This window comes from Amblyomma americanum, unplaced genomic scaffold, assembly GCF_052857255.1.
Source record: "Amblyomma americanum isolate KBUSLIRL-KWMA unplaced genomic scaffold, ASM5285725v1 scaffold_164, whole genome shotgun sequence".
In the NCBI taxonomy this organism is placed as follows: domain Eukaryota; kingdom Metazoa; phylum Arthropoda; class Arachnida; order Ixodida; family Ixodidae; genus Amblyomma; species Amblyomma americanum.
The window spans coordinates 108,860-132,803 of record NW_027526636.1 but is presented as its reverse complement, the minus strand read 5'-3'; the positions used below and the strand labels follow the sequence as shown (position 1 = coordinate 132,803).

At 47.4% G+C, this 23,944-nt stretch overlaps 1 protein-coding gene across 1 annotated transcript; it reads right to left on the bottom strand.

The window, feature by feature from the left end:
- Positions 1–8,172: 8,172 nt before the first annotated feature.
- On the bottom strand, positions 8,173–19,689 carry LOC144112463 (uncharacterized). The gene is made up of 4 exons (XM_077645294.1): positions 19,592–19,689; positions 16,126–16,310; positions 8,495–8,573; positions 8,173–8,301 (listed from the first exon to the last, which is right to left on the bottom strand). Exons 2-4 carry the CDS (start codon positions 16,306–16,308, stop codon positions 8,297–8,299), a joined length of 267 nt encoding a protein of 88 aa, XP_077501420.1. The 5' UTR covers positions 16,309–16,310; positions 19,592–19,689; the 3' UTR covers positions 8,173–8,296.
- Between the last annotated feature and the right edge of the window lie 4,255 nt (positions 19,690–23,944).

Below are 23,944 nucleotides of genomic sequence, written 5' to 3'. Positions count from 1 at the left end.
AAATTTCTTCACAAACGTATAGGTGATTACGCTGTAAGAATGCCCATCAGAGGGTTAGTTGTAGGACTGGCTAGATACACTTGCGCAAACTACTTTAAGAAAATTTTTCTTTCAATGCCTTCAACGAAACTTGGCTTCGTCTGAAAACTACTGAACAAATTCGCGCTCTCCTAGCTTATTTTCTGGCATGATATAAAACCCATTAACTTTTCGGTACGGGCATTTTCATAATGCAGCTCCTAAACGATGTTGAAATTAGATGACCCCCTCTTGCACTACTTTCGTTAGCTACGCAGTCCATATGTAGGAAGATATCATGAAACTACGCAGTTTCAGCAAAAACAAAAGATTACCTTTTTTTCCCTAGAACTTTCAGCTCATGCTAAGATTGTAAATGCGACAACAGTGAGTAAGCGCTGATAGGTCACTTGTTAAGTGTTTAGAAACCTTCTTGTTATTCAGTATATACGCGAGAAAAGCGTTGTTGTGAAGGCTTAGTCGTTCCAGGCGACATAGCACATAAAGACGAATTGCCGGTCTTGAGCAGTGCGTAAGCACGCAATATATGCGGTTAAGTACAAAATGATAAGAGTATCCAATGAAATAATGAAGGAATGTCTTAATTGTTTGATTTCAACTTCTACTCTAAACCACATTCTGAATTTCTAAAAAAGCTAGCTATCTTTTATTACGTTCTTCCAGCGCAGTGTTCTTGTTTACTTATAGCTGCGAGATGAAAAAAAATTGTAATTAACTATTCAGTGGCAGTCATCAGTATTTTACAACCAGCCGCCAAGCCCATAAATACGGCACAACAATGGTTACCTTCTTTGAAATTCCTTTTAAATGATTTCTGACGGCCTACAGTGCGGGAGTATGCTGCATCCAGTTAGTGAAAAACCTTTATTTCGCGTTCACGCATAGCAAGCGTGAGCGCTGAAAGCGCACCACGCCTAAAACAAGCGTCTAAAAAATTGCCTCCCCTCACTCTTGGCAAGCGTTACGCCTCCTGTGAGTCATGCTTAGGAAGTGTTATTTTTCAGCGTGAAACCACATCACGCTTAGAACAAGCGTGCAAAAAATGATCGACACTCACGCTTGCTAAGCGTTAAATATTTTAGGGTGTACTGTACTTCCTTTCCCAGCGCCGCTGTACTTTTTACAGCTAAAAAGCATGCAAAAGGCCACTCTGGCAACTATTCCGCTCCCACTCAAGGTTCGTTCGGCTAAGAACTTTTGAAATGCGTTATATCAACATGTCCGCCATATTTAATCCTCTATAAATTGCCACAATTATAGCACGCACACTTTCTGAGGTACGCACACGCGAGAGTTATATGCAGTTATGACCAAACTATTTACGAACTTGTTCCGAGCGAAGAAATTGAAAAACTGCGACAAAACCCAGCTGTTCGTGCAATAAAATGTCGATTATTCCTGCTTACCTCTGATCCCCGCTCAACGGTCAGCGCGGCCAGAGAGAACACCTTGGAAACTGGTGAAAGATATGGCACCCAAGAGTTCGGCAGTGCCTTAAGTACGGGTCTCGAGCAGACGCCGCCGCCTCCCCATTGGGCGTCGGTAGGTTGGACGTTCATCAAAGGATGACGTCACGAGCCTGCGAAGCATCAGTTCCGACGCAGGCGAAGGTCCGTGTGGAGTAGCAAACCCCGCCAAGTCGACAAGTTAACCAAAGATAAACGAAAAGCACGGTAACCTAAAAAAAAAAACCGCCTCTAAGGGAAGAGCGCAACGGTCGAAGAACTCCCAAACGTTCTCGATACATCCGGGAAGATTTCATTAAGGCTTCCTTCACTTATTCAACAGACGACACGATACTGCCGCTCGGGCATTGCTGTTCTTCGATTTGATTTGTGCTGGTGTACATCTGAGGATGATGGGGAAGCGGTCAGAGAAGGAGCTGAAAATACAGCGACGCAGTCAAAGCCGAAGCTTTGAACTCGGTTCAGCAAACTGATCGACGCGCGGTGATGAGCGCTAACGTGATCGCCCTCCCTACATCTCCGCTTAAGGAAAGACCGTTCTTGGAGCGTCGAACGGACGGACGCGGCTGTGTGGGCCGCTTTCTGCGTTCATGTTCCGACCTTAACGCTTGAAATTCCAGATCCTGTTTTCGCACTAGCGCCAGGTTTAGAAAAAATTGACGAAACTTCATGGCTCGTTCCTTCATAGATCTTTAATGTTTTAGACAAAAATTGCTGCAACTATGAAGAGCACGTAAAAGCGCCGCCGAATTTAGCGGCTGCCTCTTGTACTTGGCGGAGCATAATTGCCAGTCCTGTCAGAGCTACACGAGAACGTTTTCTTTTTTTTTCTTTGCACAGATATCAAAGAGGAAAAGTAAAAGTCACTAAAACAAAAAAAAGTGTTCGTCTGGAATATATTCCTGAATGTCCGGAGAACCCGCACGAAGCGGAAAAGAAAAAAGGAGAAATGGTACAAACTAAAACAAATGGCCCCTTTTCTGTGCCGGACGAAGCGCTATTCATGAGAGCCGTGCAAAGAGGCCAGCGCGACTGTATTAGCAATCTTTGGGATGAAGCCCGGAGAGCACCGACGACGAGTCGTATTCCAAGAGCGTATACGCTCTCCAACCGATTTCCGGGCCCACGTCCTTTTCTTAGGCAGAGGACGTCCAACCTCCTCAAGTCTTTCATTTACGCGCGCGCGCACTCCCCCCGGACACGACCACCGGGGTGGGCAGCACGGCCGCGGGGAAGCGTGCTCGGCGTGCCCAAGGAAGTCGCCCAGCAACGTTGGCGGCTGCCGCAGTTGCCGCACACGTGTTGCCCCCCCCCCCCCCCCCCCCCAAAATGCGCTACCGGCCAACTATAGCGACGTCGGCTTTTCACCGTTCTTGTTTCAATTTTTTTTAAAGAGGTGAATCAAGCCTTCAAATCGCTGGGAACAAAATATAGGCAACTGGTTTTCACAAATTCCGTGAAAACGGTCTGGACAGTTTCCTTTTTTGCCCCCTTAAAACACGAATTTAGATAAAAAACGATTTATTTTTATATGTGATGCCTTAAATATGCTGAGTATCCATGATAAATGATACAGATTAGCACCCCTTTGATTCCTTTAAATTTTCCTTTAGATTCCCTGGTGATTCATGTTAAATCCCAGGGAGGTTCGTAATGTCAAGCCTACGTACGTCAGCCGCAGATGATGAAATTGTCACTGAATGACCTTTCGTTGTTGGTCTCCAGAATAATAAGGTAAAAAAAAAGGCGGACCATCACGGCAGCTCAGATCAAAGAGCGCCGTACGCAGCATGGAAATAGCGCCGTTCTAGTCTCTACCACGACAAGCCGTCTTGTTATCGACTTAATTTCTAGAGTTAGGAAGCTTACGTTGATGCTCTTTTTCTTACTAACGACCACGACCCTATTCATATATTTGTAGGATGGAAGCGAAATTTTCACGTACCTGCCGATATGGAAGTAGGATGACGTGGACGTAACCTGCATATATATACCTATATGCCGCCTTTTTTAAAGAGGCACGATAAGCCACAGCTAGATTTACACTGGTCGAGCTTATCTTCTCTCTCTTTCTACAGGCGTGTTGGCATGCTTTTACTACTCCCGTAGCGATTCATATGGAAGCAGCACAATAAATGGCATAAACCGCTCTGTACAGGCCTATAGAAACAGGGTGCTTTGCATGATTTGTCCGAGAGAGTCATTAATTAAAGAAACCGTCGCAGTAAACGTGGGGCAAACATGTTAAGCCAGCGAAATCTGTCACACGAATTTTCGACACATGCGCACGTGCACGCAAAATTATTTACAAAAGAACATTCAACACAGATCTAGCAGAGATTTGGTTCATATCAGACCACACAAGTTTGTGCAATAACCATGCAACCATGTCGCACAATACAGCCGCTCACCAATTTCGCAACGATGATACTTTCAGTACGTCGGCTCTATTGCTGGTTGCGCAGTTACCGTGATTGGTCACGTGACTAGGCACTAATAAATATTACGAACATGTTCGTGAATTAAGTAGCCGGTGAACTTGAGATGAGTTTCAAACGCCGTCCGATCCCATGCTTTTCTTCCGACAGCACGCGTGCAGATATTGGAATGGAACATTTTTTATCAATAATTTTTTTCCTTGCTTTTTTTTTCTCTTTGTCTGGTTGGTTGTTTGTGCCTTTAATAACATATCTGCCTATTTATTTGTTTATATTTTTTAACTGAAAACCGGTGTCGTGTATTTCCAAACATCTGTAGAAAACACGAGGATAATTGCGCTTTCATTGTTGGACATTGTCCGCTTCTTTTCCAGTGCCCTTATAAAGCTTGAACACAGTGCGAATGCCACGGGAAAATCATTTCTGACAGGTGCGCCGTTATTCTTGTACCTCTGACAAAACTTCATAGTTTTCTCCCCTCAGCGTCATCCCACACAGCGCATCATAAACTCTGATGACGAGAAGTCGGGTGAGTACGGACCATGCGGGATAACCTCAAACCGCAGCTCCTGGATGTCGACAGCGTGGCTCAAGCAGAATGTGGTCTCGCACTGTTCTTGGAGGAGGCTGGCTTCATCAGCGACACAGCAGTTTCCGAAACTGAGTTGGCATAAAATTTCCTTCAGCACGTTTGAGTACCCGACAATGGCTAGACTGCTGCCCGTGGGCTTGCTACACTGAAGGATCGGCCTCTTGCAAAACCAGGAAAGGCAACATTACTCTGCCTGTTCGCGCTAGGCTGCACCCGAAATATCTTTGTTTCTAGGAATGGGGTGTGAAGCCACTCGATATTTAGTCTCTTAGCAGTGGAGCACTCAAGGTTTCACCATCAGCCTTATACCGACGCGCGAGCTTTTGGCAAGCGTTGATATGTCTATTTCATTTCCGATGTCAATCGCTTGAGTATCCTTTGAGAAGTATAAACTCAATAAGCCGTACTGTGCTCAATCAGCACGCCAAATAGCCAAAATACGAATAAGTACAAGTCTTTCGAAAAGCGTAAGAATTAAAAAACTCTTTTAAAAAATGAACGCGCTTGACAGACTTCGCCGCGCATACACTTGCCATAGGACTTCCAGATCTTATTTCACGCATGCCCTCAACATCCACCATAACCGTGCATCGCTCTGCGCACGTGGGGCTCATGCTGAATCGTAGTAATGGTATCGCTACGAGCGGAATGCTCTCATATTATTTATTTATCGCAGATACCTCAAGGGCTCTTGGTGAGGGCTTTACATGAGGGGTAAATTCCCACGCTGCCAAACAAAATAAATTCATGGTTAAAACAACGTGAGAATAACAAACAACAAACGAAAACATACACGCGCGCGCTCTTTTGTGTCAGTTTGCATTGGTAAGCGCTTGCGTTTTGTGTGCCTTTGTTTGTCATTTGCTCTTTCCGCGCTGTTTTAACCATGAGTCAATACCAGCTCGCCCAGATCGAAGTCTTAAAGTAAAGGAAGAGCTCTTGTTACCTCACAGCTTTGCACTATCGGGCTTGGTGGTGTTAGCCAATTCCTTGATAATGTAGAAGCGGGCAAAATGGCTGCCGGAGCTCGAAACGTTTTTCTCTTTCGCAAGAAAACCAGCAGACTGACCGTTGTTCCTTGTGGCCTATAACAGGGCCGTGCACTAAGCCGGCTTAGACAGTTCACCCGCAAGAAGCGCAGTAGTGGGTCATATATGCGCTGATGCTAGGGGATAGTAGGTTAAGCCAGTGGGTGAGGGTAGTGCCTCACCCTAGGGAGGCAACGCCCAGTGCAACTGCGGTGGCATTGGTGAGAATGCATCAGAGTTGAGATCGCGGGCTGTCGCGCAAGGGGCCGTCGGGCAGCGCACACCCAGCAGCCGCAGCTTGGCCCCCCTTCGGTTTCTTTGTAGCTTTTTGTCGGTGTTCCTCGAACGGAATCCACCCCGTCGCCGCTCGAATGGGTTTGCTTTAAAACAAACATGGTAAAGTGCATGCGAGAACAGCGGTTAGCCGACTGCACCGTGGCCGGCTACGAAAAGACGAGGCCTTGCAAAGTCGCGTTCGAGCCGCAAAACGGAGCCGACGCGCGGGCCCCTGGACCTTCGAGAGGGGGTTGCGTGTAAATTTGTAGCTTTCACCACCAGGTCGCGTGCCGGACAGGATCTCCCAGACAGGATCTCCCAGAGACGAGCAGCGAAGGACAGTGCATGCGGTTCGCAATGTGTGTTCGCCTTTCCTTTGTTTTCGCTGTCGTTTTTGTGTGGGTATCGGTGTGTGCCGTAACTGCAAGCGGAAATGTGCAACGTCTTCACGGAATTCACGCGGAGATTGCGAGTCAACAACTCCGTGAGCACTGGCGAACTATTGGCTCTTTCGGTTTGAACAAAATTCTCCTGATTAGCTCTGACAAGCTCATTTCCTTTTGGCTACTAACAAGGACCCCAGAATCCTGGGTAAAGGCATTTAAGGGCGGATGTTTGGCGCGAGGGGGGGGGGGGCAGATCGAGAGAGACCGGGAGATATCGGGGGAGATCGGCGGAGATTGGCCGTGTCCGGGTGAGACCGGAGGAGATCGGAGACCAAGAAACCGGAGGGCAGATCGGGACAGTGCAGATGGGCCCTGGAAAAGAGAGGCGGAGGGACTCGCGGAACTCAGAGAGGAACTTGGCTTAGGGGAGAGTTTGAGAAGCGAGCCTGTGTTTTGTGACAGGTAGAGCAGCGCCACACCTCTCTGGTCTAGAGCAGTTGCTTTGCTTGACCCGTGCAATAAAGTACACGGTGTCCCGAAGAAGTTATCACGTCTATTCTGCAACGTGTCGCCAGATCACAAAACCACAAGAATAAATCAAGATCAACACCATTGATCTATCGGTCACCAACATCGATCGATTATATTTCCTTCAAAATTTACTATCAATCTTACCTAGTGGGGTATAAGAGTCAAGAGGACGGCAAGCGCACCGGGCGTCCATTTCTCGATGGCAGGAGGCCAGTGCACCCTAGCAAAGTGAAGGAACAATTTATTTGAACAGAACGGACGTGATCGCGCAGCAGGTAACCGGGCGATGCCTTCGCACGGCCGGTGCCCGCGGTTAGTTAAGAAACCAGGGAGAATCCTCTGCTTTGCGTAAAGTAGCTGAGCCATGTGAGCGGAGAAGACAAGACGCAGAGTCGGTGGCAGTGGTGTAGAATAGATAGTCGCCTTGGCTAAACTGTAGGCTGTCCCGGAGTGTACTCGTGGCCACACAATGCAAATACTTACTGGAGTAAGTGTACGCCGGAGACCATCGCAGCATTTCCACCGAGAAAACAATGAGGTGAAGCCATGCTACACAGCGTTCTGAGGAACATAATTTAGGGTCGGTGGTTCGCTGAGATATTGAGGAAGTTTCAAAACAAGCTAACAAAATGTTGTCCTTTCCATGCTGCTATAAGAATGAACTATAGGAACATGAGAACGGTCGATGCTCGATGAAGGCCCCATCGGTGGGAGTTTCTTCCGAATATCAGGTCCAGAGAGAGCGTAATTCTGCTTCGATGGGCAGTGAGACAAATGAAAGCTTTTAGGAAGAGAAATGAAAAAAGACTTTCTGCTTGTTGTAATTTACATTTATCAACTAAACGTCGACTATTGCTGTAAACCGAGTAGACTTGCGAAAGCAGGTGCTCATTCTTCAATTCGAGGGGGCACTTAGGCTCCGCCTTAAGTGTGTGTATAACGCGATATCCTCAGTTGGTTAATGTCCACATACGAAGAATTGGTCAGTCTCTACTTAAAATTCATAGATTCCTGGGAGTCCTCATACCACTCCTGGCACAGTGGCGCAGCACTTAAGAGATGCGCCACTGCACTGGAAAGGTGGCTGTTTCTATCACAGCCACCAGTAGAAATTGTGTGACTCAGGTTGCTCTTCCCGAGAAACCTCTCGCGCAGCTGGCGCGACGCTCCTCGGAGCTTAACCGAGTTTACCCGAGTTACTGTCCGAGCTTACCAGAGTAAATATGGTTGCTAGGCAACGGCACTCGGACATACGCACGTGCGTATGTACGGTGGACGGTGAACGTACGTACGTACGGTGAAAAGATTTTCGGTCGATGTTGGTGACCGTGTAAGTATAGCGCCTAGAATATGCAGTATATTCTAGGCACTATAGTGTAAGTGCCTTCGCACTAAAAAACAAATGCCAGCAGTCGATACTCGCAGGAGAACGTTTATTAGACGTGAAATATATTAGACAAGACGGCAGCAAGAAACGGCGTAAATACAAAGGCGTGACCAGTGTTTCCCTTTCCCTCGCACCTCATGTGGCTGCCTCTTCTCAATCTGCGGAAGCAAACGAGAACAAACAATACATATCTCCCTGTAGTGCACATTTGGGCATATGCATACGATGTCTGCGATGTCACGGCATCAGCAGCAAAAAAAAAAAAAAGGACAGGAGTAATACTAGATCGAGTTGAATGCACCTGCATTTAAAAAGTGAAACAACGTAATATGCTCTGCATTGCTCACGTACATTCTTGCTCTTCATCAGTGTGGTCCAGGGCCCTTAGCAGGTGGCCGAGTCTTTCCAGGATGAAGCGATCCCTCGGAGTCTGCGATAAGAAATGACATCATTGAGCTTACAGTTTAAAATCTGCCACTGGATGCTACTTCAGCAGATAATCGCTGCATCTAATGCTGGACTTTGCAGACGCCAATTTGCATGCACTTCTAACGTAATACACCAGTCTTATTTCATGCCAAGCGCTTAAGTCGTACGTGTATCAGCGCCTATTTACTAGGTGCTTTTCTGCAACGGAAAGTGTTGAATAAAAGATGAGAAAAAAGTCGTAGGATTTTAACGTAGTTCTACCTAGTAGACGTGCGCAAGCATGTGTTTAGCCTGGTTCCCTCATGGTTTCGTTTTGCTGGATCGTCGACACGTCTGGCAACAATATTAATATTAGACTCAGGTTAGGCTATGATCGAGGTTAAGCTGATCTGATCTGTTCGCGCTGCAGATGGAAGTTGATGAATACGATGACGTGCAGCGCACAGCGCGAGACTGTGTTCCAGTTTAACACGAGACATGATCGGCTGCAGCGATAGCATAGTGCTTTCGTGCACGGGCCAGCGAAGCTAAACTGATCGCGCCGCCGCAGGTTCGAAACCCAGTCGCGGCAGCATTTATTTTACTTCTGCGTGGGCTGTTGCTGAGGTATACTAGGCCAAGGTCACCCTCCAGGTCAACCTCCCGCTGGCTGCAGCTTGCGTGACGCTCCTCCGAGCTTACCCGAGTTACTCCGAGGCTTCACACAAGATTCTTGGTTGGGACCGTGTTAAGTAGTGCTTTCGTATTAAAAAAAAATATGTCGCCCAATCATTCTCCTGGAGCGTAATGAAGCTAAACGGCGTTTCTCCAAATATTAACACATGCTTCAGTTTGCCTTTGATGACATCGTAAACGTTATCGCATTATCTCGCAACATACTGCTATGTACGGTGATGAAATGATATTACTTTTGTAAAAACACTACGGTTAAAACAGCGTTTACGGCGCGCCCACCAAATAAAAAAAAATGTTTGTCTAGAACACACTCGAAGCCGCGAGCGCGTCCCAGCGCACGGCCCTGGCTCCACTCTTTCTTCCGGCGACCTTGGCGGGGCGGCGTGCGCGGTCTGCGGGTTCGAGACGGTTCGAGCGATATCGAGAAGACAGGGGGAGGGAGACGCGCTTAGTGCGTGCTGCGGCGCCTACTCTCTTACTCAGCGCTGCCGCCCGCTTCTAGAAATTTTGGGCCTGGTTATATAAGAGCGTGTTGCGAAGAGTTAAGCTCTAAAACTGAAGGTTGGGTAAGTTCGTAATCTACTGAATTGTAATACAGCGCGATTTGAAACTGGGATGAAGGAAGACAGCCAATGACGAGCGCTCGCCTTCGTCTGTCTTCCTTCGTCCAAGTTTCAAATCACGCTGTATTATACGAAGTTATGCAGCTCAGATCAAGCTACACGCAGGAAGTAGGCGGGTCCTGGCTTTCGGGAAATCGTGACGTTCGGGCATTAAGCTCAAGTGTTGCTGTGTCAGCTTTGGCAGCTGAGTATTAAGTGCTGAGTCAGCTTTGGTAGCTGAATTAAGATTCTGTTACTTTTGTGTGTGTATTTATTTCTGTATTTTTGTTGAAGTGTTATCGTGAAGTCCAGTTCCTCTATTTCTCCGTGTGTCGACCGTCCATCTCTTTCGAGTCTCGGATACCCGTCCTACTCCAAAATCAACGTTTACCTCGAAGAAGCAAGGTGAAGAAAAATAATCCGATTTCGCTACCCCCTTTATTTATAGCGGATCTCCATCGCCACGCAAAGGTTACGGCGATAGGAGAAACTGTCGCGACAAGTTTTATGCATTTATGTTATCTGTAAATTGCCACTAGTCCTGAGCATGAGATTGCGTAAAGCCGCGTCACTTGTTTTCATTACACCCGTTGTAATGAAAAAAAAAAGGGTTCCTTTTACCTGAGTGCCAAGCAACCTGCTGTAATCTTCTTATTAAAGCGATTCTTGAACTTCACGGTATGTCTTTACCTCCAGTTTCGAGTAAAGCACACACCATCACAATAACTATGCTCCTGCTTTCTGTGTGAGACGGCAAACCATTTCCACCAACCTTCCTCTAAGAAAAAAAAGGCATGAACGTTTTAGTAAGTTTACTGAAGCGTCGAATTTCCCCCGTACATCATTCTCGGCTTCATTAAGACCATTTACAGATAAGCTGCGATCATATTTCAGTGGACACACACTTGGACCATAGAAAAAGAAATGTTTTCTGAAGTGTGAGACTTCTTACCAGCAAAAAAATTATCGCGTAAAGCTGAAACAACAAAACTGCTGTGCTGGGCGTAAGCAGCGCACGCCTGATACTGGAGAAGCGAAATGCACTAGCCACATAAGTACGTTTTTTATACCAAGTCAGCTAATTGGCGAGTTAGGCTCAAGCTCTTCTCTTTGCGTGATTTTCAAGCGAAACACACAAACTGCTTGGGCGTCGCATGTCGATGTCGCCGTCGATGTCGGGAGGGCGGCACTATTTCTTTCCTGCTCGTTTGATGCATTACTGATGAAAAGCTTGCAGGGAGGTTCAGATTGAATTTGATAAAAATTTGTTTTGCTCTCAGCCCGGATTAATCGACCATAATAGAAGTGGGCGCTGAATGACACGACGTGTAGGTGTCACGGAGACACTTCGGCGCAACAACATTTTGGAAATGGCAGCTTTCAGGCAGGAATCAGTTTTAACCTCATTTAAAAAAAAACTTTTAGGGATGCACATATCTAGAAAAATCGGGGTTTTCCAGATGAAGAAAGGCCCCAAGTGTACCGCTGTAAAGTCTGAATTGACGAAAAGGTGCATGGTAGAGTTCGCAGGAGCGTTTTACACAAGGCCCGAGGTTTTACTGCATCAAGCACGGGTGATAATGGACTCACCAGTGACCGCATATGGACACTAGCTTGCTAAAGTTTACCTTGGTTGCACTGGCTGTTTGAATTTCAACTCCATTCCCTGAAGCATGTTATGTAATGATTTATTCAGGTTGCCCCAGCTAAATTGAATAAAGATTAAAAAAACATTCTTCCGGATTAAAATCAAGTGAATGTTGTTAGGAGTTATGTAAAGTACAGTCTAGTACTTTTTTCCGTTCCGCCTACTTTGTAATTATCTGACATTAATTGATTACCTTTTTAAATTCGGCTTTAAAACGCTCAGGTGGGAATTGGAAGTTTGAGGGAAGTTCCTGCCTTTTTAAGGAGGCCTAAAAACTGGATCACACACCTTGATGAAGTTTGTGCAGCGCATTATAAACACTGGAACAGGTGTGAGACGCAAAAAGACAATTACATGAGTGTAGGTGCGTTTAGGCCTGCTGGTTCCTCATCTTGAGCCAGGCAGTGCGAACAAACGGCACAGCAGGAAGACGACCTTCAGGAAGAACCCTCAAGCCCAAATATATTGACTCATTTCTTGCATTCTTAAGCAATAGCCTCTTTCTGAGTTTTCCACTCGACTTGGGCTCCATCGTGATTAAGCGCTGTGTGTACGTCGGTCTCATTACTGTCCCGCTTACTTGCTCGCCTCAAACAAATGCATTTTCTTCAACATGTAAAAAATATATTAGGCGCTTTTCTGAGTTCCTCAATGAGGCCTCTCACCAATATTCATAAATACTTAAGAGCCGCCGCGCTGGCTGAGAGGTTATGGCGCTCGGCTGCTGGTCCGAAAGACGCGGGTTCAATCCCGGCCAGCGGTGGTCGAATTTCAATGAAGGCGAAATTCTAGAGGCCCGTCTGCTGTGCGATGTCAGTGCACGTTAAAGAACCCCAGGTGGGCGATATTTCCGGAGCCCTTCAATACGGCGTCTCTCATAGCCTAAGTCGCTTTGGGACGTGAAACCCCCATAAACCCATAAATACTTACAGGAATGCTTACAGTTGTTGAGCTTTCCTGGCTGCTAAGTCGTGTTTGTGCGGCCCTGTCCAAAGTATACCGCTACCACTGTATCGCATTCCTACTTGATATGCCGTTGTTCCGCGAAGTTCCAATACTTTACGCTGCGCTTCGGACAAGTAGGTGGTGCAACTTTAGTAGAAAAGATACACAGTTTATTGTCAAATGCGTCGCATTTGCGAGCGATCAAGCTTTCCAGCGCCATGGAGCTAAAATATGGGTAAGTGGCTAGATCACTATAAAAATCTCGAAGCGCAAGCACAAGAGCACGAGAAAACAAAAACCCGGAGAGAGATCGGGGCAACAAAAAAAACATAACGTTAATCATGGCTACAACCAGTTAATTGGTTGTCAAGGTCTACTGAGCATCTTGTTCCAAATAAGTGTGGGAAACGCCACCTAGAACATATGAGACAGCCGTCGTCATGCTGTTTTCTTTATTGCAGGCCTCAACATTCTCGAAGTGGAAAATAAGGTTGCTTTCCAATAACAAAAAAAAAACGAAGAATTTCTTCTCTCATAAATACTTTTTTTTTCATCAGTAACGTTGTTCCAGCCACTATCAAAGCTGTAGTCCCAGCAAGGAAGGGAAGGAGGATTTGTGGAAGAGGACCGTGTAATTAAAGAACAACCTGATGCGATTTTGTTTGCGATAAAGCAGAGCGTGGTTTAATGACAAATTCTGAGAAAAATATTTAACTATTGAACAACGCGCACTGTCACTAAAGTATGACGTTTTGGCAAATGCTGGACCCTTAGTAGTTTTATACAACAGGGCTCAGCTGTTTCTAAGGCAATAAATAACTTCGTATCGAGCTTTTATGCTTTGATGTAATACGAGCTTGAGAAAAGCACCGTACCGCTGTACGATTGCAACGCCTGACGCGTGTCACAAGTGACGCGCAGAACTTTTTTTTTTTTTTCACAGGAGAGTAACTTTCTTATTTGTGGCTCCATAATTTTGAAATGAATAAAAATGCGGCAAAGTATAAACATTCTTTACTATATTTTCTAACTGATTAGAATATGTGCGTATTCAAACGTGAATGTGAGATTTTCGAATATTATTTCCTCTATTATAAGCTTAGAATCAGTCCCTGGGACAACACCAGTATACCTTGTAACATATCCTTCAAACGGGAGCACCTAGCGACAGAACCTGTACCTGCTTATTAATTTGTAGACAAAGGTCATCCCAAACAGTTGTCTAGCGGAGCAACAAAATACGCACTATTGCATTAAAAGTTCGCGGTTCATTATTTTACCAATAGTGATATATATACGTCCTAAACTGATATTTCACGGGCACTGACTTTCTTTATATTTCACTGCATCATTGCAGCCAATTTTTAGCCGCGCTGAAAGAAACTGCCGGTCGCTTTAAGAAAGGCCATTATTTTATGTGCAGTACTCACTGTAACGTTCTGATTTTTCAGACTAAGTTTACGGTAAGCCGGCCACAAACTATGACACAAATAAATCTGTGACACTAACTCGAAGCAAAATGGAATGTAGTAGGCGCTAGTCATAAGACACACTGGGACAACGAGGGAGAGGTTTATCAGATCGCAAGCACTCTTATTGTATGCCTACGAACTGGAGTTTTCGCCTTATAATGAAAAAAAAACGATAAACATACCCCGAAGTCAGTTTTCGAAATTCGATTTTAACCGAAAGAGGTCGGTATCCTTCAGATGTACGCCGTGGCTTCTTGGTTATTGAGTTCGGGTTACAATTGGTCACAAGAGAGAATCAACGAAGTGCTGAAGCCATTGGCGCGCGGTGAGACAACGGGATCGTTCCATCAAGCAGTGCAGACGCACAGCCGTTCTCAAAGTATACAGCCCAAGGGGTTTGCTTGCAAGCCATGCTGTGTAGCTTCTTTCGCATGGACACCACTCGAAATCCCTCGAAGGTTGAGTAGAACTCTCGTCCTCACCTCTCTCGAGTTGAGAACTTCCAGGCGTGCTGCAAATGGCTAACTAGATGTTTTGCGAGCGAAACCGTTGGACTGTCCATTTTTGACAGAGACTACACGTTTTGATGCATTGCTCAGCTACTTAAAGGGCAACTGAAGAGACCTTAGAGTTCGATGAGCTTAATGAGTTCAAATTTGTGAAACTTTCAGGTAACGAAAACGAAGTCTTTTTGGGCTAGTATTTAAAGTGGTGACGCAATCGCGGAATGAAGTCGCGTGGGTGTTCAGGCTTCTCCGCAGTGCACAGCGCAGTGCAGGGGCCGCAATGTTGACGTCATGCACGGCGGCACTGCGTTTACAGCGCAGAAACGGTTGTTTGCAGGAAGAGAGCCAAAGCCACCGATGGTAAAGCCCACGAACCGTTGTTTCACGGCGTCGGACGACGCACGGCAGCGTGTGGGCGAAGGCAGCGAAAATACGATATTTCGGTGACAATGACGCCATCCCAAGTTTCTCCTCATTTGTGTGACGCACTGAGGAGAAGCCTGAACACCGCCGCTGTTTTAACCGGCGATCAGGTCACCATTTCAAATGCTTGCGCAAAAGTACTTGGCATGCTTCACAAAGAAGCTTCCTACATTCGAACCGTTGAATCACTGCGAATTCTGAAAACATCATTTCAGCTTTCCTTTAAGACGAACGACGGGTGCAAACCGCGACGCTTCACTACCTCGTCATAGCAGCGCCTTCTGCTCACAGACTGTCATCACCTCAATGCAGCCTTTACTTGGTTACAAAGTTTTGCACGGCACTTGAGGACACTGGCAATGTTTGTAACCATAACAAGCCACCGTAGACTCGAAACCATGCAAAAGCGTCACGAAAAAAGCGCCATATTCTGTCTTTCGCAGCGGTTCAGCGGCACTTTCATAGCTGCCGTGATAATGCGGACTACATGGTCGGAATACCTCTGGCTAATTCTAGAGTCCAACCACGGTCATTTTCTTTATTTCCAATCCGAAACTTTCTTCTTATCAAGCGTTTGCAGCTTTCACAGTTTGCTCCCTCAGTGAAGGAGTAACAAGTGTGTCGTAAGCACACGTGCATTTATCACAACCATATAAAGCAATTTCTAACAGGGAGGCGGCAAGAAAGAAAGGCCTGGTTCCACTTGCCTAAGCGAGGCAAGAGTATGTGTGTGTTGCTCCCCTGTTGAATTCGCTAGCTTTTTTTGTTAGGTATTAAATAAAAATAAATAAAAAGAAATAAAAAGTTTTAGAAATAAAATTTAATTGGTCTTAAGCCCTTAAGGCCCCACCACTTCACGCTATTAATTTTTTATAGTGATAGTATTGCAAACAGCAATCATTACTCTAAACTACACCATTTGTGCGTAATTGCTTGTCCACTAACTACTCTTGTTAACACACAGGCTGAACTATACGTGACTTCTGGGTGCAGAAGGGTGCCACCAATGTCAGGCATACAAATCTTCCTTGGCATACAATATTCGCCGAAGAAAACTGAAAATTGCATTCTGAATCGCTAAACACATCCGCTGAATTTAAAATATTTAAAAACGACAAGTCCAAATCCCATGTGTGACGAAGGTCCAGTTAAATGTTCACGTCCCTCTATGACAATTAAGGTACAAACCGTCAAGGTTCGAAGCACAAATAGTGGTCATGCAGTGCAGGGCAGAGAAGTGAAGACGAATTCTGACGATCGTGAAGAAGACAGAGGCACTCACAAACTTCGAAAGGAACTCGTCCAGGACGCGGTGCTCGGCTGTGAGGCGACTCGGAAGGGCCACGATGGCCCCGTCCCTACGCTTGCCGTTGGTCCATCCCCGGCTGTACTGGAACGTCTGGCAGTAGGCGCTCATCACCAGACAGACCAGCAGCACTCCGCAAACAGCGACGCTGTGGCTCATGGCTGCGTTTCCCGGGACGCCCAAAGCAATATCAGCGAAAGTTCTTTCTTTTACTCATACTTGCACTGTATGAACCCCCCCCCCCCCTCCCCTTACCTCCACGGTTTTCTGAAAAGTGATTTCTGAGTCTCAAACATCTCTAAGTGTTGATGGGGGGTGTATATGATGAAAACAGCCACCAAAAACCTATTCTTAATGAAAAATCTTTGAAACCAGTTATGAAAAGTTAATAAGAGCAATTATTACACTGTGAAATACCCCAGTTTCATCTTATTCGTTACCAACCACAATTCGTAAAAGAATAAGATAACGCCACCACTTCCGCAACCATTGCAGTGACCTCGGGTGTTCGGGAAAGCGGCTATGGAGGAGTTCCAAGAGAATTCGCTAAAAAAACGGCAGCACATTTTCTCTACTAGGATAGTGGTATTGCCAGCTACTAATTATAATTTAGCTCATTAGCTTAAGAGCATACTGGACTGCGATTTGAAAACAGCAGGAATTTCGTGTTTCGCACGAGTTTGGTCAAGACCTTGCCTCAAGCCGCGCCGTCTTCTTTAAATTCAGAAATTGTAGGCAACTGATTCCCGTAATATGGTTGAGTAAAGATGCTCGGCATTTTATGCGTAATCCTGGGAGGGGGTTGGAAGACGATGAAGTGGCTCTAGACCAGAACCCCGTCCCTTTGCCTCTTCAGCTTTTTCCTGATTTACGACATTATAATGAAGCCAGTGTTTCTTTTTTGGTAACGGTGATGGAAGAGGACGCTGTTGAACTTCAGTCCGGTCGGTCAGCCGCTGCCGCCCAGAGGAAACGTCTTGGCCTCCCGAGTGACGCAAGCAGCCAGGCCACTGTGGTGGACTCGGCCACCAATGATGACTCTTTGGCTGACGACGGCTTCATCAGAGTCGTAAGCAATAAGGCCAAACGGAGACCGCGCAAAGGTGAGGACTCGTCGTCGTCGAGTACGTCCACGATTACTACGGAGCGAGGATCATCGACACATACTGTCCTATTTTTGCCAGGAACTCCCACCGACAATCTCAACCACATCAATAGGCAAGCCACGTCTGCGTTCCTGGAGGCCCGCGTCCCGTGAGCAATTAAAGATGTGAGGGTGAATCGTTTTAGGAATGTCGTCGCCATTGATGTCATGGACCGGAACGCGCTTGAGAGTTTCAGCAACATAACGCTCGGCGGCATCAGCTTTCGTTCCCATTTCCTCCTAGGCAGTGGCACTACTGCAGGCGTCATTTACGACGTCGACGTAGCCATCCGCGACTCAGATCTGCCCGTTTTGATTCAACCAGCTACCGACGGTGTAGCCATAGTGCAAGCTCAGCGCCTTGGAAGGACAAAGAGCATCAAGTTGACCTTCCAAAGGGACAGCATTCCAACGTACGTGAAGGTTGGGCACTTTCGGCATGCAGTTAGGCCTTTCGTCCCGAAGCCTCTCCAGTGACGGAAATGCATGAAGATAGGACACGTGAGTAGTGTGTGCAATTTCCCCATCGTGTGCTCACGGTGTACTCAGCCACACAGCGGCGATTCTTGCCGGGCAACAGTCCTTACGTGTGCCAATTGCCGCGGCCCTCATGACGCTGCCTCAAAAGATTGTCCTCGCCTGAAAAGGGAAAGGGCGATACTCAAACAAATGACAAGAGACAGTTCCACACACACAGAAGCAGCCGCTAAGGCGCGACGACGTCGTCGTCCTTGTCACAGACCTTCTAAAAGTGTAGCGAGCATTGGAAAGGAACGTCCAAGAATTTCCGCAACTTGTCCTCCCCCTCCGCATACTACTTTAAGGATTGGGAGCAATATGACTGGCAAGGCGCAGACGGTTGTCGCAGACGGGCCTTAGCCATCCCTGCCTGAGCTACACACACCCTCAGTGACCAAGCAGGTATTGCGTACTCAGTCCCGAGCCCATTGCTGATCAAGCACAAGTCACAACTCCGGGCCAAGACCGGGACCGTCAAGTGACTTGGCCATCGCTCCCGAAGCACCCAGCACCCACCCCAGCACCGCGCACCCAGTTTGTTGAGCCTACTGCTGGTCGGGTAGTAGGTCAGAAACCGGATCACGTCGCAGACGAGGAAGTGATTGCAATGCTAAAGCCAGTCGTGAATGTCATGCGTGTGCTGCTTTCCAGCATGCACATGCCAGCTGCACAGAATGCACTGCAGATGCTGGATTTGTTGAATCCAGTGCTTGCAGCTGTCCAATAGCTGGCACAACGCATCTTCCAGCCTCATCCTTCCGTGAAGTCCGATGCTTACGTTGTCATCAACATTATCAGCCTCAACGGCAAGCAGCCTTTTTTGCCATTGAAACGTCTGCGCTGCCTTGTGATGGAGGGCCCTCGATCTGTTCCGCTCAGGTCGCAGCAGTCGGCAGCCCTCAAGGTGTGCAGGCTACAGCTGCGGTGGCCTGCGACTTACAGTGCTTGTGTCGTTGCCTGTAATGCTTGCTACGGACCGCATTTCTCTACTTCTTTTTATTCTTTTACGCCCCCCTCATCCCTCTCCCCCGGTGCAGGGTAGCCAACCGGAACATTTTACTGGTTAACCTCCCTGCCTTTCATCTAGCTCTTCTCTCTCTCTCTCTGTGTGTGTGTGTGTGTGGGGGGGGGGGGGGGCTGGTTCCTCCGCCATTGAATTCAATGACTCGTAAATCCAGATGTCAAGGCTGTGCAAAACAGCTTATGAGAACGAGCATCACGTTGTATGCGTCTCCTCAGTTAACCTGCATTCCAAAAGGCAGCTCAATAGAACGACGAGTGCCAAAGGAGACGGCCACTAGAAACGAACCACGAGTTTTACAAGCAAGCGAAGGCCCAATCTGGTCGCAAAAGTTCACAAGCCAGCCACCACGCCCTTGACCGAAGTAAGGTTCAACGCGTCGCTTGGCGTAGTGGATGCGTTGATCTGTTCGCGCATCCTAAATGCGGTGGCTATAGGGCTGGCCAGCACTGCGGCTCCGTGCCGCTCCGTTCATGGGCACTTTGGCCTGGGAACTTTTGTGACATATGGTGCATAAAACAATTTTGTCTGTCCTAAGTAACCATGGAACCCTGCTCTGGGAACATGGTTGTTTTGTCTGAGTCATTACTTTTGCGCTAACACACGGCTAGTGACCGCAACGTCAGAATTTTATCAACGTAAAGCTTAACCAGACAAACTCTCCACTGCATATTGGCCTAGACTGAATAACAACAAATGTCTCTCACTAAGAAGACCACAAGGAAAATGCCGATTAGAACACAGAGTTAATGCCTTACCTTCCCAGACAATGGCGTCAAGCAGTATCGAGAAGCTCAGCCTACGAAGACCCACTGCCGCCCCTTTGTGTGCTCGTTCTGGTCCGTCGGTTGCCGACGTGACTGGCTTTTATACATCTTGGGCCCGGACCGCGGTTCGGGCTGGGTTGGCCCGACGTGGACTGGCAGAGAGAAAATCGTCCCCTCGCCTCCTCCTGAGCATCTGCTTCGCAAATGCCAATCAGGGCGAGAAGCAATCCACCTAAAATCGCGCTGTCGGAGACTCCCTTCGCATCGGCGTTGGCACACGGGGTTCATTAGAATGCTCGCGGAAGAAGTTGGAGAAAAGGCGCTCGTGCCAGAGAGAGGCACCCCATCGTTCCCCGCGTAGGGCCCAAGGGGGAGGGGGGGGGGGGTGGAGACGCAGCGTGCCTCCTGTCTGCGGCTTTGAAATCCTTGCTTGATTAATTATTCAAGACGACAGCGGCCAGCGTAGGCAAACCGCACCCGGCGTCAGCGCAGCCGGACAGGCGCGAGTAACGCGCTCTGACGGCTCGCCCACTCGGCGGCCCCTGCAGCGCCATTTCATCGCCTCAGTTTTCCTGCACCCGGCGCGACGCGGCGCGCGCTCTCTTCAGGATTGCCCTTGTGTGCGCTTCAAAAGGCACGTCTGGGTCTGGAGAGGGGAGCAGAAACCGAAGAAATTCAAATCAGTTGGCACTGCGCAAGCCGGTCGCTGCGCAGGGGCTGTAACACCAACATCCACGGCGGCAAATGTATTCGGGGCATAGGGCTGAAGCTGTTGTTTTGCACTAGGTCGTACCGCAATGAAGAAGGGAACCTAATTTGCGAGGTTTTACTTTCATTCTTTAAGTGAAGAACAAAATATGCGAAAAACTTGGAAATATGCTCCGGAAATATGCTCTTCTCTCCGGGTCACCACGTCGGTCCAGCAAGTAGACGAGCAACCTATAAAGGTGAAAAACACGTGATGTATTGGCTGAACCATTTTCAGCGCCTTTTCCTCGGGATTTAATTTCATTTGAGAGGCTCTTGCGTCACGTGACAGCCATGCACGGAAACACAGATACGACTCGAAGGCACAGGTTCTTCTAAAGAACCATTCATTGCATTCATATTGTTCAAGCGCCACGAAGACAATCTGCACAGAAAAGTCACTGCGTTTAAGTCAACCTAAGACAAAAGGTCGGCCTAGGACAAAAACGAATCTGCGTGAATGCACGCCTGCGTACGTGCGTGCGTGCGTGCGTGCGGGCGCGTAGTTTTGACCAGGGGTTCGTTTTCCGAGAAGCCCAGAGAAGCAGTCGAGAAACGTTTTTTTTATTTTGATTACGTAAAACTTTCAACTATAAAAAGAAGGCGCGTGGGTCACCGGATGATCTCACCTTTGGACATTTGGCATCAGCCGTAAAAGGGGCAGGTTATTGTTTCTGAAGGCAAAGCTTTCAGCATGAAGTTTCGGCCTTCTTACAAGCGCATCTAAAATTTTTCACCATAGTTGACCCATTCAGGAACCGTGGTATTTGATTCAGAAAACCCCGGATCACGTTAAGGCATTTTGTACTGATGGTGAAAATTTGTTCTACTCGTTTCCACACGTGCATCCTATGAAATGTGTTAAGGGTTGGATTACGCTACACAATAATTGAAATTATTTCTTTAATTGCTGCGGAATTTCGGCTGAAAGCTCGCTTGAGCTTTTGGCTTTTTTTTTCAAACCTTAATTCATTAGATCGAACGACAAATCTTACATTCAAAACTCTGATATCTGTGTTAGGTCGAAAGAAAAGGACCTGACTATGGATTACCGCACTTCCTAATGAAAAATTTTAGCGCAGCTTGATTTTGCGATATATTCAGGCAGGAAACTGCGACGACGCTTAAGCTACCCTGAAGATAACAATGCGAAGCATTGCTGCTTTGTCGCACAAGGCCTCTAAACTATCAGACTGAACGAACGCTCCACAATTGCGTAAAGCGGCGCGGCGCAACCCTCGCCCGGTTGCTGCGTCTTCTCCCGCGTTTGCTGCACCCTGCGAGAAAAGGTAACAACTTCCTTGTATCATTGCTTCCAGGCGGAACGCTGAAGCCACAAAGGACGCGTCTTCGTTTGGAGCGGGCCAAGAGGCGCGTGGTCGCTATACATTCCACAAACAGCCCCATAAGCGCCCATGTATACAAGTGCTGGTTGATGGTTCTACTGCGAATTCATGTCTTGCTCAAGTTGCGACTAGCAGTTCTGTGACAGATCTTAGCTGATTCGAACCTAATCAGCCACGTACCTTCACGACAATCAAGGGGCCCGCAATCTTTGCGCAAGGAATCAACTCACTTCTGCAAGGCAATGCATTGTTTTTCACAAACCCTCTAACATGTACCGCCTGAAACGGAGGGGTTGCTGGGGGTATCTGCCTGCTATCACAAACTTCTCTTTAATCCACCGCAGTCGTTTGTGCAAAGGTGGTAGTGGTGCACGTTCTAAGCACGATGGCTACCTGCACGGCCATCTGAATACGCGTTTAGGACGTCACTATGCAACAGTCCGCGCAAACTGAGCGCGACCCCTCTCGCCTGCCCCCGCCGTACCCTCCTCCTCCACTTTCCACCTTACGCTTCCGTCTTTCCCTCTTTCACTGCACCCCTTCATCCGCGTTTTCATTCTCGCCCTCCCTTCGTTATCGCCCCACTTTCATCCTTCGCCACGCTCTTCCATGAACGGGCGCCTAAGAGCTGCGCTCTAAGAAAGGAGCGCTTGTTTCTTGCTCTCCATCTGTGTGCGTGTGTTCTTCGTGGCGCTCGAACAATATTAACACCTACCAACTCGCACAGGTGGCCACTCTTGAGCGGTCTGCCACCAAAAATTCCCGCTAATTTCCTACATAAACTCTGCCCTGGCTTCTTGGACGTTAAGCTTACGCAATTAAAAAAACACGCAGCATGCCTCCCCCCCCCCCCCCCCCCCCCCCCGCCCCCACTTCTCCTGCACTCCACCTAGACCCTTCCCGGACAGTGTTCAGTGCATCACACCGTCCCACATAGTACAAAAATCTGCCCCGCTCCGAGAGACTTGGACGACGTGATTAACTGCACCCTGGAAAGCTCGCGCGTACTTTCTCACCACTCCTGAGCGAATATGAAAAGGAAAAAAGGCGTCCTCCATTTCGCACGCTTGGCACGTGACCTCGAGGCCGCCTCATATCGTTCTCGCCCGAGGAAGTGACCTCAGGCGCACTTGCAAAGCGTGGTCCACTTAACCCCGATGAGCGAAGAGTCGTGGACACTCCGTCTAATGGGATTAGAAAAATGCGGCAAGAGGGAAAGTGTGAAAGCAAAGATGCGCTGTGACTAGCGACCCGCTCTCGCACCCGAAACCTTGGGTCGGTCTAACAAGTGCGATTCAGAGGAACTCGCCTATCTTGCGGGAGGTGAGCGCATGGCTTGTTTCTACTTTCACAAAGCTCTGTTTGGTTGATGTACCAATCAAAATTTTTTTAAATTCAACACTTGTGCCAAGTAAAAATTGACAAGAACGAAGGGGGCCAAATGTTTGCCCGACAAATCATGGACATTATTCAAGATGTCGGGAACATATCAATGGGTGCTGAAGGTCATGTGGATGACTTGCAAGAGCTCAAGCGAGGCCAGGTTGGCCGTCAAGTGAAGTGAGGACGCACCATTTAACCAGACGTCAATTGAAGACAAAAATGAATTTTCGCGAAAATTTTGGTGCAGTTTCTTTTTTTTAACTGAAGCTGCATGTTGTGTGGTGGTGGTGTTTCTTTAGCCGCGATTTGCCTTAGATTTGCCTGCATTTTTGCTTTTGCTTTTCATGTTGTGTCCTTTGTGTTTCATTTTCTTCACCTTTACCATCGGCGACTATAAGCGACTATTCTTTGAAATTATAGCGAAATTTGTGTCGAATTCCCGATCCTTATTACTTTGTAAAAGTTATTCCTGTCACATATATCAGCAGCAAGGTGCGCTAATCATTTCGAAGTGCAGCTGACAATGCACTGTTATTGCGCCCCTTTTTGTGACTTTTATTTCTTTACATTAATTTTCCGCTCCTCCTCCTCAATGACTACGGGACCTGAGAGGCGACCACGACCGACAAGTAATAAATAATTTTGTCTTCACGTGGCAGTTATTGCGCTTTTGAGAGCATACATTGCGTATGTTCCCTATAGCGAGTCCATGCCAGGTACAGGGAGGGCAGATGGTTCTTGATAATCACCAATTGAACGAGGCAAAGACAGTCCACGGGCTCTTCCGAGCGTCTCGACAAGAGGACTTGTCTTCGTCCGGGCACACTGTTCATTATTGACGGAGTTCAAATAGGGTCTTCACTTCACT